At 35.5% G+C, this 16,568-nt stretch overlaps 1 protein-coding gene across 1 annotated transcript in view; it reads right to left on the bottom strand.

The window, feature by feature from the left end:
• LOC128988526 (teneurin-a-like) overlaps positions 1 to 16,568 on the bottom strand; it is a 207,535-nt gene that overhangs the window by 29,281 nt on the left and 161,686 nt on the right. The window contains exon 14 of the mRNA XM_054409902.1: positions 13,809 to 13,835. Coding sequence (XP_054265877.1) covers positions 13,809 to 13,835 — 27 coding nt within the window. The remainder of the gene's footprint in view (positions 1 to 13,808; positions 13,836 to 16,568) is intronic.

Raw genomic sequence — 16,568 nt, 5'->3', positions numbered from 1 at the left:
TTGTCATAGAATTAATATTGGGTTTTTTCTCCATAGTTCACTGACAGTCTCACCAGAAGAATGTCTAATATAAATCCTACAAGCAAATCTAACAGATTTCAAATGCAAGTAGGAAAGATAACAGTCTTTACATAAAGATACAAGGTTAATAAATATTTCATTACTGAATATAAAATATATATTTGTAAATAATTCCAGCACAGTAATGGTATTTACAGTTGGTAATTTGCACATAAAATCTTTTGTTCTTATCTCTGTAAAAAAAAAAAAAAAACACAAAAGAGCATCAAAATAAAAATTTATTTGTATTGAAACTTTTTTAAGTCTACACCAATTAATTGATTTGTGGAGTCATGACTCACCTTCTGCTGGCGATTTCACGCCCCTCCGCCTATCAGCAGGCTACTGTATTGCAATTTGACCACATAAGTGTTTTTGAGTTTATGATGACTCCCCCCGAGATGAAAAGGATTTTTCCAACTACTTGGTATTAGCTTGAAATGAACATTTGGGACACTTGGGTTCAAAGCTCTTACTCGACACTTGAAATGCATGCGATGCTCCTTTTTTGTCTCGCTTTCAATTCGTAGGACTACTGTAAATAGTTTATTCGTGATTTAATGTTTCATGACTGTGTTTAAAAACCGTGACGTGACATTATGTGTCGATAAATTCAAGTTTTGTATATAAGTATCTAAAGATGGTATAGTAATACCAAAACGCATAATCCTGTTGGATGATCGAGGACCACTATAGGCAGTCGGCAGGAATTGTAACATTTTTATTTTGATTTGCATAAAAGTGCAACTACAACAAGAAGTCCAAAGCTTTTGTCACAAAGAAAAAACAAAAAAAAAAAAAACGATCATTCGACGGTATATAACTAATACTGCATAAATAATTGCGAAAAGGTATTTAACCTTTTTAATTTTTCGATGTGGGATGAAAACCAACCTCTAGATTACCAATATAAAATATGATTGTTTTAAATAAAATGTGCAGTGGCTTCCCCACCTTAGTTAGTGATGTTAATGATGATGAAAATCCTTTTAATAATTTAATTTTAAAATACTAAATACATGCAGGGTGAAAAAAAACCCAGGACAGTTAAATATTACAAAAAATAATAAAGACTAAAATATGGTAAATATACTTTTTGTCACTGGCATAAAAACCATTTTGAAAAGATTATTCAGTGATATGCGACCTACTCAGGGGGACGGCCCCCTAGGAGTCAGAAGAGAATCTTAAATGTAAGCATATGTTGATATGCACATCATATTTAAGGCCTTTGTTAGTAAAATACAATGTCAGTCAAAATGACACCCGTTCAAAGATTCCTAGAATTTGCAATGCAATTATACACTATCTCCTGAGGGAAGATGCCTGCTGGAAGTCAGAAGAAAATCATAAACGTTAACATATGGACATCAAATTGAAGGTCTTTATTACATGAGTACAAGCTGAAAATTTGAGCTTAAAAGAACAACTGAGTAAAAAATGGCAGCCAATAAATATTCAAAATTGCAAATCAATCAAGTAATCTTTGAATGGCTGCCATTTTTTTCTTGAATGTCTGTTTGAGTTTGGGTTTGCGACATTGTATTTTACTACAAAGACCTTTAATTTGATGTACCTACATATCAACATATGCTTAAATTTTCTTCAGACTCATACCGGCTCGTCCCCGCTGCTAATAATGTGTTAAAATGATTATAATGCCCAGTAACTTTGTACTAAGTTTTGTTGCTCTATGTGTATTGCTATTTGAAATATTTAACTTCCACTAGGCTTTTTTCCTAGTTTCAATATAGTACTTTAAGAAAAGAGTGATAATTATTCAGAGGTAATATGATTATTGGTTATGTGCAGGCAATAATTATTCTGTAATCAGTGCTGTTACAGTGTAGCTGTAGTTTTCACTTCCAGCCATAAAGACACAGCTGGAAAATTCCTAAGTAATTTGTAACCTGTGCCATCTTTTCATATCCACTGTGGTGGGAAGTAAGTGCCGAGGCTACTACAATAAGGTTGCCTGAGACGAGTAAATGACGATACCCAACGACCCGGACAGTGCTGCTTTCAATGCACACATCTGCCACCTGTCAAATGTGTTGTTATTGCTGTTTAGTTTTGTGTAAAACATGTGCAATAAAGTAACCTTTTCTCATTTAATTTTTAATTTTGAGTCAACCGATTTTTTAAATTTTGATTGAAATGCCAGTGAGCAATGTGCTGTAGCAGACGGTAAAAATAGTTGGATGAACATTTGTGAATAACCTGGTGACATCCAAGAAAAACAATAAGAAAGTAAAGACAAAAAATAAGTCCGCTGCTGCAAATGTCAAATAAAGCATTTCATCCTCGTACTTCCGTAATTTGATTTGATCATTTTACTATGATGATTATGGAACAATATTTAAAGGCTGAACTATTAAGTTTAACGCAAAACGAGTTTAAAATAAAGACCTTGTTAGAAAAAAGAAAGAACACTGAAGCAGTTGATGGAAAGTGCCCAAAAAGTAGGTGTAACAAATTGTGTTTTAAAACCTTTTTTTATTAGTTAAAAGAAAAATCTCTCTCTTGTTTTTATTAGTTGAGTTTAAAATATCTGTAACTGCAATTTTGTGACCAACCATTAACCACTTGTGTGATAAACCCTGTAAATTATTAGGAAGAGTAAAATTGGGGTTATCCTAATATGAAATTGTGTGAGAAGGACAATTTATCTCACAATTTATACAGTTATGTTGCTAAATTCTAGAAGTGTGACTGAGATTCTTTAAATTTTTTACATTCCTTGCTGGTCTTATATAGTTTGGAACTATGTACATAAGGAAATCCCTATTAGAGAGATATTATAGAGGGATCCATTTTTTTACTTGGATCATAAAATAGGTGAATAACATTAATAGAACCAATTTATTAGCAAAACCATACAGGGACTGAAATAGTTAATACAGTAAGTATATTTACATTTTGAGCCGATAAGAGCATGCCATTTTATATTCTGGCTAGTCTATTCATTTCAGCATTCAAGATTTTCTGACCATCACTACTGCACCTAATTAAAAGTGTTGTGTCTCAACACAAACGTTATTAGTCTGTCACAATAAACTATTAACACGTTCGCTACTGCAATTGTACGAAATTTTCCATTCACATGGACCAGCGACGCACATATGCGACGGCCGGTTTCCACCCATAGACTGCCGTCGCATATATGCGTCGGCTAGTAGTGACATTAAAATAGACTGCCGTCGCATATTTGCGTCGGGGTTCTAATGTTATTAAAATGCTTATATGTTTGTAGTGGTCTATTTGAAGGCACTGAATTCCCTGCAGTGGTCTACAGAGATGTCTGACGCACAACTGCGTCGCTTGGTCTGTGGATATGATGATTAGTGACGTCATATAATAGTTGGAAAAACTGGTCTTTACTTTTCTGCATCACTGTATGTATGTATGCATTATGCATGCTGCATTATTCTATGTAGCTTTTATATTTGTTCAGTTATAAACTGTTCTTAAATAATCTGTTTTTTTTTTACTTACTTTCACTTCAAAACACAAAAAAATGAACTGTCGCATATATGCGACGTTTAGTCTATTTCAAGAATACTATGATAATTTTCACTATTGTCTTCGCTGTAGACCAGGCGTCGCAAATATGCGACATTACAAAAGGTTATAAAAAATACAATAAAAGAATAAATTCTTTACAAACACGATTGTAGCGTATTACAATGTAAATGATCACTGTTTTACAGGTTTTCGCCCGTGGTCTGTGTGTACTGTTATCCAAGTGACAGCCGGTCTATGTGTAAGATTCAAACGTATCACTTGGTCTGTGGCAATGACCGCGGCGTCGCATATATGCGACGCTCAGTAGCGAACGTGTTAATTATGTAACCTCAAACAGGGTGGCGCAAAAAGGATGGTCGGTTTTGAAATGAATATAACGCATTTTCCCATGTGAAATGATTTTACACAAAAATTTTACTGACATACGTTTCTGGACACTTTCAAATACCCTATTACAAAAAATAACCTTGTAGGTTACAAAGTTGCCACTAAGCAAAAGTCAATCAAACCATAAACATTTATGTACAAAAAATAACTTCGGGGAAATGGTGCCCTTCCTCGTAGATACACTCATGAAGTCTTTTCTCAAAATTTTCCATCACTTTTCCTACTGTTTCTTGACCAATTACCCTTATTTCCGCACAGATTGCCTCTTTCAGATCGTTTAAGTATCGGGGGTTGTGAACATAGACTTTGGATTTTAAATATACCCAAAGAAAAAAAATCACAAGCTGAGAGGTCAGGTTATCTAGCAGGCCAGTGGATGTCACCAAAACGCGAGATGACGTGGTGGGGGAACATCTGTTTCAAAACCCTCATCGAGTCATTGGCCGTATGTGCTGTAGCACCATCTTGTTTGAACCAAATCCGTTTCCTGTTACTCGTAACTGCTGCAGTTTTGGTTCCAAAAAGTTTCGGAGCATGTTTACATAATGTTCTTAGATGAGAGTGACTGTAGGGGCCGTTTTATAAAAAAAGTATGGCCCAACAATCCCTGTTTTGGAAATGCCGCACCAAACTGTGACTTTAGAACTGTGGAGAGGCTTCTGGTGTAGTTGTCTGGGAAATTTTCTCCCCAATACCTGCAGTTTTGTTTGTTGACTTATCCGTTCAAATGGAAATGAGGCTTATCTGACGTCATGAGCACATCTTTGGCATATCTTTGGAGTTCAAAATGTCCAGCAAAAGCAACTGCGGTGCTCAAAATCGCGTTAATAGAGCTGTTGAGTGATCATTATTTTTATTTTTTTTTTTAAGAGGTTGGCGGCCTCTTTTAACCTTGCATTTGCCCGTCCACATAGACTACAGATCTGTGCGTGGAACGTATCCAGCAAAGCAAGGGGTGAGCCGGTACAGTACAAAGGTGAACTGTACTGATAAAAGTTAGTGGCAGTGACCAGGATCCGAACCCACGACACTACTGCCTTGGGCCTGAAGTCCGCGACGCTACCGATTGAGCCACTGACTCACCAATTTGTATTGGTGAAACTTTTCATGGTGTAAAATACGCTGCAACGAGCGACGGCTGAGGTGCAAAGTTTGAACACGACGCCTGGTGGAACATAGTGGACTTTGAAACACTTGATGCTCTTACTGTCTATGTTTTGTGGAGTAACTGCCGAGCGTAGACATCGTGGACGTCCAGTAGATTTATCAGTCATGACCGACCATGTTGTCCGAAATACAGTCACCCAATGTGATGCTGATCTGCAATCAGGAACTACTCCATTTACTGGCTATACCAAAATGTTGTCGAAACAGCCGTTGCACAGTAATAAAATATTCACTGTTTCTGAAAAACTGATCCACAGCAAAAACGTGGTGCTCGACTGTCCACTGCGCCATCTGATGGCAAACTGGAAACTGGTTGACTTGCAGCGGACCTGCCACTCCCCCGACTACCAGTACTACGCAGTTCAAATCCGACCATCCTTTTTGTGCCACCCTGTACATTCCATATTATGTGAGGTATTATTTTCCTTAAAAATTTGCATCAAATTATATATCATTGTGATCGCAGGATATGATAATAATGTCTCTGTGACCGCAGGGAAAAGTTGAGATATTGCTGTGATTACGAAAGGCGATGATGATGTCTTCACATCATAAGGGGACAGGGGGAGGGTTAAGTAGAGTTTCTGCGATCACAGGAGAGATGGACTGAGGGCAATGTAGAAATATTGTCGTGAACACGGAAGGCGGTGAAGATGATGATTTCGTGACGGGGGGGAGGAGGATGACGTGATATTGCAAAGATCGAGGGAGGCGGAGATGATGACTTTGCCAGTGGCGTAACAGAAGGGCCCGCAATGCGGGAGGGCCCGGGAGCTGAGGGGGCCCGCGAACCGGTGAGCGGGAAACAGTGAGCAGAGAGGCCCGTGAGACGAGTGGGGCCGAAAAATTTGAATTCATTCTTATTTAAATGTATTATCAATCATTCAATAATTGTATTGAACAAGTAATGACATTGATGTTATTAATAATATGTTGTTATCAGTTATCGTTTAATTTCGTTATAACGTCTTTGATTATTAGTCTTTGATTGAATTACGGGTCTTTGATTACTATGCAATCTTGCTTTCGTCACCAAGAAATATTTTACTTCTCTGTGATATTGTACATTGCTTTTGTCGTCTGCAAACATTTTGTTACTTTGGAGCCTGGAGTCATGAACGTTGGCTGGGGCTTTTAATATTGTATTATTTTACATTTAGTTTTGTCCTAATATTGATATTGTTAATATTGTTGATGATATAAATATTGTTAAATACAATATACTGCTACTCTACTGACTGTGTTTGTTAGCCCATATCTTATTTTACCTCACAATTAACCAATAGACATTTGTTGTAAGATAAAAACGCTTGACATCCATACAAAGATGAAATAAAAATATGTAATAGGCTATTTTTTAGCCTGTGATAAAAGTACGTCAATCTGTTAAATTAACCAGCTTTTAGTGTATGAGTTAATTATAACCAAAGATTAAACTAACCTAATAAATTAATACTTTAATACTCTACTTTGAAATGGCGACCATACCAATAAGGTATTTTAAGCCAAGAATTAATGGAGATGAGCGTAGGATGAGTGGCACAACCTTTTAGTTTTGAGAGGGACTAAGGCCGACATATTCCTTAGACACAGCTGTTAATTAATAGCCAATACAGCCAAAAGCAACTAGGCCTAAGGGGGTTAATAGGGGAATTTGAACCACATTTTTGCCTTGTAATTAACTAATTAGTCTAATTATCAGGGTAATAAAAATAGATAACATGTGCGATAAATTAAATGTAAAAATTTTAACCTCCTTCATATAAAAATTCTGATACACAAAAATAACTCTGGGGGGAGGGGGTTTGCTTCGGTGGTGGTATTTTGACCTTAAATATAAAGAGAAATAAGTGCTATGTGCAAAATTAAAAAGGAACAGTTTTTTTAAGATATTAGAATTTTTTTGTCAAACAAAGTAAAAATGTATAGGTTAAACTAGGTAGCGTTCGCAGAGGCATCCACAAAATTGAGCGGAGTCATCAAGGGTTCATATTATATTGCTTTTGTCATACTGCAGTAAAAACAGTAGTTTTTAATGCATGCGTTGCGGGTCTAAAGTAGCATTTTTTTTATTTAGAGAGTAAAAATCGTTTTTAGCCTCTATGGAGTAAAAATCAGCTGTTGTCAACTCAGTTTGTAAATTTAGATTGTAAACGATTGCATGTATCGAAAATATGTATCGATTAGTGCTTCGTAATCATTTTAACATACAGTCTACAGGCTCTTCCTGTAGCATTTTAGCATTGCAGATACATTAATCCATTCCCAAACTCAACACTGCTCACCTTTACTACTTCCTTCACCACACCCTACGTCGTGGACCTGTTCCCCTCTCTTCCCCATATCATTTTAGGATTGCAGATACATTAATGTAATTGCCAAAGACTGTTCCCACATTCTGCACTGCTAGCCTTACTTCAATTTACTACGTCATAGACCTGTTTCCTTCCTTTCTCATAGCATTTAAGTATTACAGATTCATTTATCTAACTGCCCAAACGGTTCCCCCACTCTGCACTGCCAGCCTTTACTACTTCCTTCACCACTTCCTACGTCGTGGGGCCTGTTTCCTTCCCTTCTCATAGCATTTTCATTTTAGTATTGAAGAATATTAGTCTAACTGCCAAAGACGAATCTCACACTATATTGATGCTCATACTTTACTACTTCCTAAGACACTTTCTATGTCGTGGACCTGTATTCATCACTTTCCATAGCATTTTAGAATTTTAGATACCTTAATCTAATTGCCAAAAACATTCCCACACTCCGTACTGCTAGCCTTTACTACTTCTTTCACCATTTCCTATGTCGTGAGAATGCTTCCATCCCTTCTCATAGCATTTCAGCATTGCAGATACATTAAAACTGCTGCAAACGGTTTCCAGTTCCCACACTCAACACAGCTCGCCTTGACTACTTCCTTCACCTCTTCCTACGTCACGGAACTGTTTTCCTCCCTTCCCCTAGCATTTTAGGATTGCAAATACCTTAATCTAATGGTCACAAACAGATCCCACACCCCGAGCAGCTCGCCTTTACTACTTCCTTCGCCACTTCCTACGTCACGGACCTGTTTCCTTCCCTTCCAATAGCATTTTAGGATTGCAGATACCTTAATCTAATCGTCATAAACAGATCCCACACTCCGGACATCTCGTCTTGACTACTTCGTTCACCACTTCCTACGTCGCAGACCTGTTTTCCTCCCTTCCTATAGCATTTTAGGAATGCAGATACCTTAATCTAATCGTCATAAACAGTTTCCACACTCCAGACTGCTCGCCTTTATTACTTCCTTCACCACTTCCTACGTCGTGGACCTGTTTCCCCCCCTTCCCATAGAATTTTAGAAATGCAGATGCCTTAATCTAATCGTCATAAACAGTTTCCACACTCCAGACTGCTCGCCTTTACTACTTCCTTCACCACTTCCTACGTCGTGGACCTGTTTTCTTCCCTTCCCATAGCATTTTAGGATTGCAGATACCTTAATCTAATCGTCATAAACAGATCCCACACTCCGGACATCTCGCCTTGACTACTTCGTTCACCACTTCCTACGTCGCGGACCTGTTTTCCTCCCTTCCCATAGCATTTTAGGATTGCAGTTACCTTAATCTAATCGTCATAAACAGTTCCCATACTCTGGACTTCTCGTCTTGACTACTTCGTTCACCACTTCCTACGTCGCGGACCTGTTTTCCTCCCTTCCCATAGCATTTTAGGAATGCAGATACCTTAATCTAATCGTCATAAACAGTTTCCACACTCCAGACTGCTCGCATTTACTACTTCCTTCACCACTTCCTACGTCGCGGACCTGTGTTCCTCCCTTCCTATAGCATTTTAGGAATGCAGATACCTAAATCTAATCGTCATAAACAGTTCCCACACTCCAGACTGCTCACCTTTACTACTTCCTTCACCATTTTATACGTCACAGACCTCAAGCTAGTGTCGTCATTTGATTATAATTATGAACCATACCGTTTCTGTTCTAATATCTGTGGAATTATGCTATCAGCTATTTCATTATCTACTGCATTTAAAAGTCAACAGCTGATCATCCTGTTGTGTTGATGAATCTGTGTTTTTGTTTATGTGTCAAATACTGCTTCCATAAGGATTACATTGAAACTTTGAGACCCAGTGGGGCGAATTCCTGAGAGACTTTTTTAACGCCATATAGATGTTGGCACTCACCGATATGGTCTTTATCACCATGCAAAATTTGAAAACGATCGATTCAGCTGTCTAGGAGGAGTTTGCGTATTACGAAATGCATAAGAGTCGACGTATAAGAGCTTCGTTTGCTTCGCTCGCTCCGCTCAATTAACCGACTACTCCTAAATAGTTATATTTAGGGCATTTTTGTAAATACAAAAGTTGTTCCTTATTGTGTAAGCAACATTTATTGTTATAAAAGTAACTCGCTATATATTACGGTTTTCGAGATATAAGCTCCTAATGAGTTTCATGTAATAAATGCCGCCGCCATTTTAAAAATGGCGGATTCTGAGGTTATGCCCACTCTGCCAAGCTGGCACCCACGTGAAAAAAGATAACTCGCATAGTACCTACATGATCCCTTAGGGTGTTTTTCTATACATAAAATGCACACGGGAACCCCCCTAGCTAGTGGATTAGTGACTATTTTATTGTCCCAATAATTTAGTACTGAAAAAATTAAAATTTAGTATTGACAGTTAGCTGTATTTTTTTACTTAAAAAAAATCATTGAAATTTTGGCGCTGGTGTTATAAGGGGCAGGTGACTATGTTAGGTAGGGGATATAAAGGGTCAGTTTGAATTGGGATGATTTTCACACCTGACCTTGGCGGAAAGGGCATCTCTGCATCATCTGTAGTTAATCATGAATTGGTTTGTAATTTTAATGAGAAAATTGAAGAAAGCCCTTTAAAATTAAAGATTAGCATTTTAAGTTTCACTGAGAGTAAAAAGTAATTAATTGGATAACTGGGATTTCTTAAACTTTACGAACATTGGGCGCATAAAGTTATTACTGAACAGCACAAACAACAATGGATATTTCTTTCAACAAATCAGGCAGTGCATTTGATTTGTTGACATTCTATGACGAGGGTAACAGACATTACTAACGCAAATATTCATAAGGGATGAAACTTGAATTACTTATTAACAATATACCCCAGAAACCAAACATCCTCAGCAATTTGAAAATGAATTACATACTTAATTTCACAATTGGCGGGAACTCTTATTAATAGAAGCACAAGGTGTGTAGACGCAACAGCTAACTCAAAATACCGCAATTTCGTCCGTCTTTGCTCAAAGTTATTGCTGCACATGGATAAGACTATGATTGCACCATTGCCACCGAGAAGATGGAGGCAGGATTTACTTTCCAAATGCACCTACCAAATACCAATCGCATGTATAAATTATATTTTGGAAAAGGGAGACACTTTCCTATTAGCTGTTGGACTGTACACTTGATCGTAAAACCACCACGTTCTTGGATTGGAAATAGTTGCTATTATATTTGCTTCTTATCTTCACTGTATTAATGATACAACAAATAGTCCGTAACATTTGGATTCCGACTGACTTTTGACTGTACATCCAAGTTTATTAAAGCCAACAGCAGCAATTCACTTTTGGTCAAATGTTGTGTTATTTAAAGCTAATGAATGATTTTAAAAGTTGTACTAAATAATATGAATTTTTCTCATCTTATATTGTATATCATTAAAGAACTAACAATAGTACCGGTACCTACTCTATTATACTTTACCATACACAAATTACAAACATTGGTAATAACTGGTAAGAAATCATTACTGTGCTGGAATCTGTAAAAGTATAGAGAAATACATTATCAACTTACTAATAACAGACTGTCCTTAAGTGAAATAAAACACTCAAGAAACAGAAAAAAAATTAAGGAGGCTGTGGACAAAAGGTAAGACACATTAGACAAAGACACGAGACAGGGATACACAGGTAGGAAATTTTCAAAATGGCTGCCGATCCTTTTACTCTCTCTTATGTAATTAAAATAATGAATAGTTTATCGATCGCCTATATATATTTCAATTTATGAGTATACATGATAAATTAAGTTCTTAAAATCTTAAAATTAAAAATTAAAGAAATCAAAACGAAAAACTAAGCTAACAAAGTTGTCACATTTACAGAACAAATTGTGGAAAAATTTAAAAATACACACTCGGACACTTAGAGATGAAAAAATAAATAAAAGTAGCGAACAGTGCACAAAACAAAAGGACAAACACTTGCTCACACAATAATGGAAATAAAACTGTAATGTGGATCTGAGTCAGTGACAGCTGATGATTATTTTGGCTGACTGTGTTGGGCAGTATCAAAGTTATTTATAAGAAGTTCAAATAATGTGATATTTATAGTGTTCAAATGTTGAAAGTTTGTTAGATGGATCACAATTAATCATCTCAATCAAACCAGTGTGTGTGTGTGAATCTACCGCCATTCCCACTTCAAGGCTTTTCAAATCAACACAATCACTGTTTTATTGTAATATTATCGGATATAAAATGCATATCGTATAGACCTAATAATCGGATGAAAGGAATTGGCGGTCTTGTGATATTTGTTTTCAAGATGATTTTCCTTATTAAAATTGCCAGAATGTTTCTTTATGCGTGTAAACTAGCTGTTCTAAATTGTATTCAGTTTTAATCGACTACTTGATTCTCGTACGTAGGACGGGCCAACTGCTAGTTATACTTATTCTTAGATCCATCAAGTAAGATACAAATTTTAATGTTTGCCCCATATGATGTTTGGAATATTTAGTTGACCCTCTTAGTTACATCTAATCCTACTACTGTACAGGGTGTTTGTAAAAGAATGCCGAGACTTTGAAGGGTCGTCCCTCGAGGACTAGTCAAGATAATTAAATGATTTAAAAGTCAAATTGAAGGAAAAAGATTTAAGTTTTTTCTCATACTTTGATACAATTTGGAATAATTTAATAAAATTCAGATTTTCATCAACAATCTTATATGAGCGTAAAACTGGCTAAGTCTCTACGCTTAGGGCAATCGTCGGGTTTATCTGATGTCTTAAATGAATCTTTTTAGGCACAAAGGCTCTATCTTTTACAGATAACATCATAAAGTGTTGATTAAGGTTTGTTCAACTGAAGACTTTGTCGGGCAATCGATTTTTTGGGGCTTTTGATGCAGAATTGTTGCATTTCTTCGATGATGTCATCGCTTGTTTTTAGCCAGCCAGCTGTCTTTTCAAAACACTGTGTAGCTCATTAAACCGGCGTCAAATGTCTTTATTATTAAGTAGATTTAAATTTAGTTTAATTTAGCAATCGATATAAACTCTGTGAACCACAGATTACACTCATTGTCTTCTGTTGCACCCTAAACATCATACTGGCATCGGACTGGCACCATGAGCGCTACTCGCAATAGCGGCCTACCGCCCCAAACCTGTTTTGCGCATGCCAAGGTCAAAGTTTCCTCCCTTGCTATACGGGAAACAAAACTTAGTTATTTTAGCTTCAATTTTAGTGTGTATAAAAAGTTTAGGTACCTTGAATCAACAATCAAGGATACAATTACAATTTCAAATCCTGACATTCTTTTAAAAACACCCTGTATTTACTTATCACAAAAACAATAAACCAACAGTCATTTAACTGTGAAAAGTGTTGTCAATTAAATGATTTAAATACTTCAATGATGACAAGGTGGGTCAAAACGGATAGTAGAATCTTGTTCTTTGGCAGATGACGCATTGTTGTACTGGCGAAAATACTGACGAATGTTTCAGATGCAATCTAACTTTTGGGCAAGCTACAATTCAAGTAAACTTTAGCAGTTGAATCTTAGCTTTCTCCAAAGATAGAATGGTACGCCGCATCCAAGACATCAACGATTTTCACTGGTTCAACAACCTGGTCATCTGTCACATAGTTAAATCTTTGGTTTAGTTTCTAGTTATTCCTGGTTACAAGAAATATATTTAAAAAATCATTATGTAGCCTAGCCCCTGAGCTGTTTAATTAGACAATTATAAGGTACATACCGTACCTTTTTACCTAAAAGATATGCCTCACCTCAGGTACAAGTTTTGAGATACAAAAGTGTTCACTTACGGTATCAAAAATATATATACAATATATATTTTCATAACCAAGCTATTTATGATTAATTATGAATGATTATTAAATAAATACTTTAGTCGTGGAAGAGGATGAGAATCATATTGCAAAACAGAATGAATACATAGCTAACGTAAAGTCTAAGTTAGATACGAACTTGACAAAAGAAAAACACAAATTTCAGTAAATCTCATCACTTTCGATGTCAAATTTGCCTTTCTGCTGTCAAACTGATGTTCTTTTACTGCGCAGTGAACATGTAACATATATTTACAATGGGTTTCTATATTCTTTTTTTTCACTAGTACCTTATTCTTTAAAAAGTCTTTTAGCCGCTGTCACCGACTAGCACTGTGGATTGTGGATTGTGTAAGGGTACATCCAATGCAACATACAGTGAGATGGGGCTTGTGTGTAAAAATGAAAATACAAAGCTACATAACATGTATAATTATTGTGAAAAGTTTAAATAAATAGAAAAAATGATATTACCAATGAGATTATTTGGGATCTGATAACTTACCGAGGAGAAAATGAGTTCCAGAATTGACTAAACGGGGGAAAGGGCAAAGAGAAAAGGAATAATTACCATATGTATGACTTGGCAGTTGGAGGTCTTGTAGATAGTTGAGAATTTAAAAGAATTTGAAACAGTTGCAAAACTATGAATTTCTAACATATATTAAGGGATTGTTTTATATAATGATTGAATAGAAAGTGTGATTAAATAAATAAGTATACATTTAATTTCACGATTTTGAAAAGGAAAAAGTATATTAAAAGCTTAAAGGTTATCAAAAGATGAGAGTAACTAATACAGCTCTGTCCAAAACAAAACCGAGAGGACCTTGTATTTAGATTGACAATGTAACAACCCCAGCAAGATTATTTAATGTGCTTCATTTACAAGTGGTAATTTTAGCTTTAAAATGTTAACAGAAAGTACAATATGTTTCACATCTCAAGTTAATTGAGGAAAAGCTAACGGGACTCACATTTTTTTTAATCGTAGGAGATTCTAACTAAATTCATATTAATCATATATATAAGGTTTCCCTTGAAAAAAATATTTTTGAAACATGCATTTACAATTCAATTTTAAGTTTAAGTCACCTCAATCAGGTATACTAAAGTCAACTTACTAATTATGTTTTTTGTGACAGACATAAAGATTCCCCTAGTTTCAAAAGTGCATGGGTGGTTTTGGACAATCTGTAAGTCTCTTCCAAAACTAGAGATTTTGGTTATTAAGTCCAAGTACTCAACAAACAGTTCCAGTATCAGTAATATTATAATAATTAAAAATACCATGCTCCTTACTTATATATGTGTAGCAATGCCTATAGTTTAGAGCATACTTCAATAATTTCTTGATTCCGATGAAGGATAATGATATTGCCAGTTTTGATTACATTTTAAAAATAAATGTATTTGTTCTACATTTTTTTTACATGACAGGTTTTATTTATTTTAATTAAAAATGTTAACATGTGAATTTTCCCTTTTGAGTTTTCTTATTGGAACTCAGAACAGAATTTTCTTTTGCTAAGAAGGTTTGCTGAAAAGTGCACCATAAAAGTCTTAACGTCTTAAGTCTTAAATCTTAGTGTGAGTCCTACATTAAAATGTATTCATTTTAAGACACATCGAGAGACTGGAACGTGGTGTTACTTGGACTTAAATAATAACAGCTTGAAATTTTAGGAAGGGCTTTATGGACACGTGTATCTAGCAATAACGTGTTTTTATAATTATCATAATCTGTTTAGGGAGTTAGAAAACCTTAGCAGCTTAATCTAAAAGAATCAGTTTAACTTACAATTGAGAAATTGTTTATAAAAGCATTATAGAATTTAAAATATTTGTCCAAAAAATTTTATTATGTTAATTATATGCTTGAAATGTTTACTACGAAATTACAAATCATGTCTTTTCCAAACGCTACAAAACCTCCAGATTTTAGGCCACTAACAATAGTCGACCTAAAAATAACATTTATACTGAAAAATTATATCTTAAACTGTAATAGTGGAGAGTTGAAAAACGAAGTTACACTTGCCATGCCAACTGATAAGTGGATAGGAACGGAAAGGTCAACACACACACAGAGAGGAGGTGGTCATGGAAGTGTACTGATAAGTCCTCGACTGATCATCTGATCATCTGATCACCTAACATCTTGACTGTCGCCGAGCCATTGAGCCATTAGGATAAGACACTACACAGTGGGTGTAAGGATGGAACAAAACAGCACATAAAGTACATTGTAGACAACACAACAGGGGTAGGATACTAAAGAAAAACAAAAACAATATTAAGTCAACAGTTTTGACAGTTCCCAAACCACTAGTGATTACCGACAATAAGTTGAACTCTGAAAACTTTGTGACCGACCCACCACAAATCATAGATTTAACTGGTGGGTCAATTTACGGCTACACTGGTCACAGAGTATGAAACTAAGGATCACAGTCAGTGGCTGCTCTACTCCAATGAAACAAGTGGAACCAAAGCCAAATCATTTGAAAAAAGAGCAGAAAGCACTAGAAGCACAAAGGAAAATTACAGTTGTGGTAGAGATGCGAACTAAACGGAAAAAAATAAAACAAGACCAAACCAAAAGTGGATGAATGTTTCACGGTACTTACTTAGTAGGCTAAATCAGTTAAAAAAAATTGGATAAAAAGGTGGTCGGGTTGATATAGTTGGAGTTTAAAAATTAAAAATTAAAAGTGTAATTTATAATGAATAATCAAGGAAATTTATAAAGATATTTAATTACTTTAGCTAATTATTAAGTAAAAGAAGTTGTTAATCAAACTTAATTTTCTAAATATTTACTTACAAAGTTTTAGCTGCACAAAAGCCTACATAGTAATGATTTTGTGGATAAACTTGTATACTTTCTATATCTTGATAAATGTTTGTAAGTGTAAAGCAATGGTTAAACATAATGAGAATAATAATTGGAGTGGTTTTGAGAAGGCAAGCCTCTTTGAAACATGTTTGGATAAAGACACCCACAAAGAAGCTAGGCCAAGGGAATGAGGTGAGGAGAGGCGAGGGCGAGGGGTTTGGGCCACACACACAAGACGTAGACACAACACAATGGAAGGGAATAACTGAAACAGCGTCCTTAGCAAAACCTCATCTCATACAAAATAATGAATTAAGTTATTAGTTTTTCAATAACTAATTTTTAAAATTTTTCCAAATATTGTTTGCTTAACTCTGGAGTTAAATGGGAATTTGATCAAATATTTGTTAAAAAATAAAATAAAAG

The sequence above is a fragment of the Macrosteles quadrilineatus genome, unplaced genomic scaffold (assembly GCF_028750875.1).
Source record: "Macrosteles quadrilineatus isolate MER2022 unplaced genomic scaffold, UCM_ALF_1.0 Scaffold_3__2_contigs__length_128488019, whole genome shotgun sequence".
In the NCBI taxonomy this organism is placed as follows: domain Eukaryota; kingdom Metazoa; phylum Arthropoda; class Insecta; order Hemiptera; family Cicadellidae; genus Macrosteles; species Macrosteles quadrilineatus.
The sequence above is the reverse complement of the archived record's forward strand: the minus strand, read 5'-3'. Positions and strand labels throughout refer to the sequence as shown.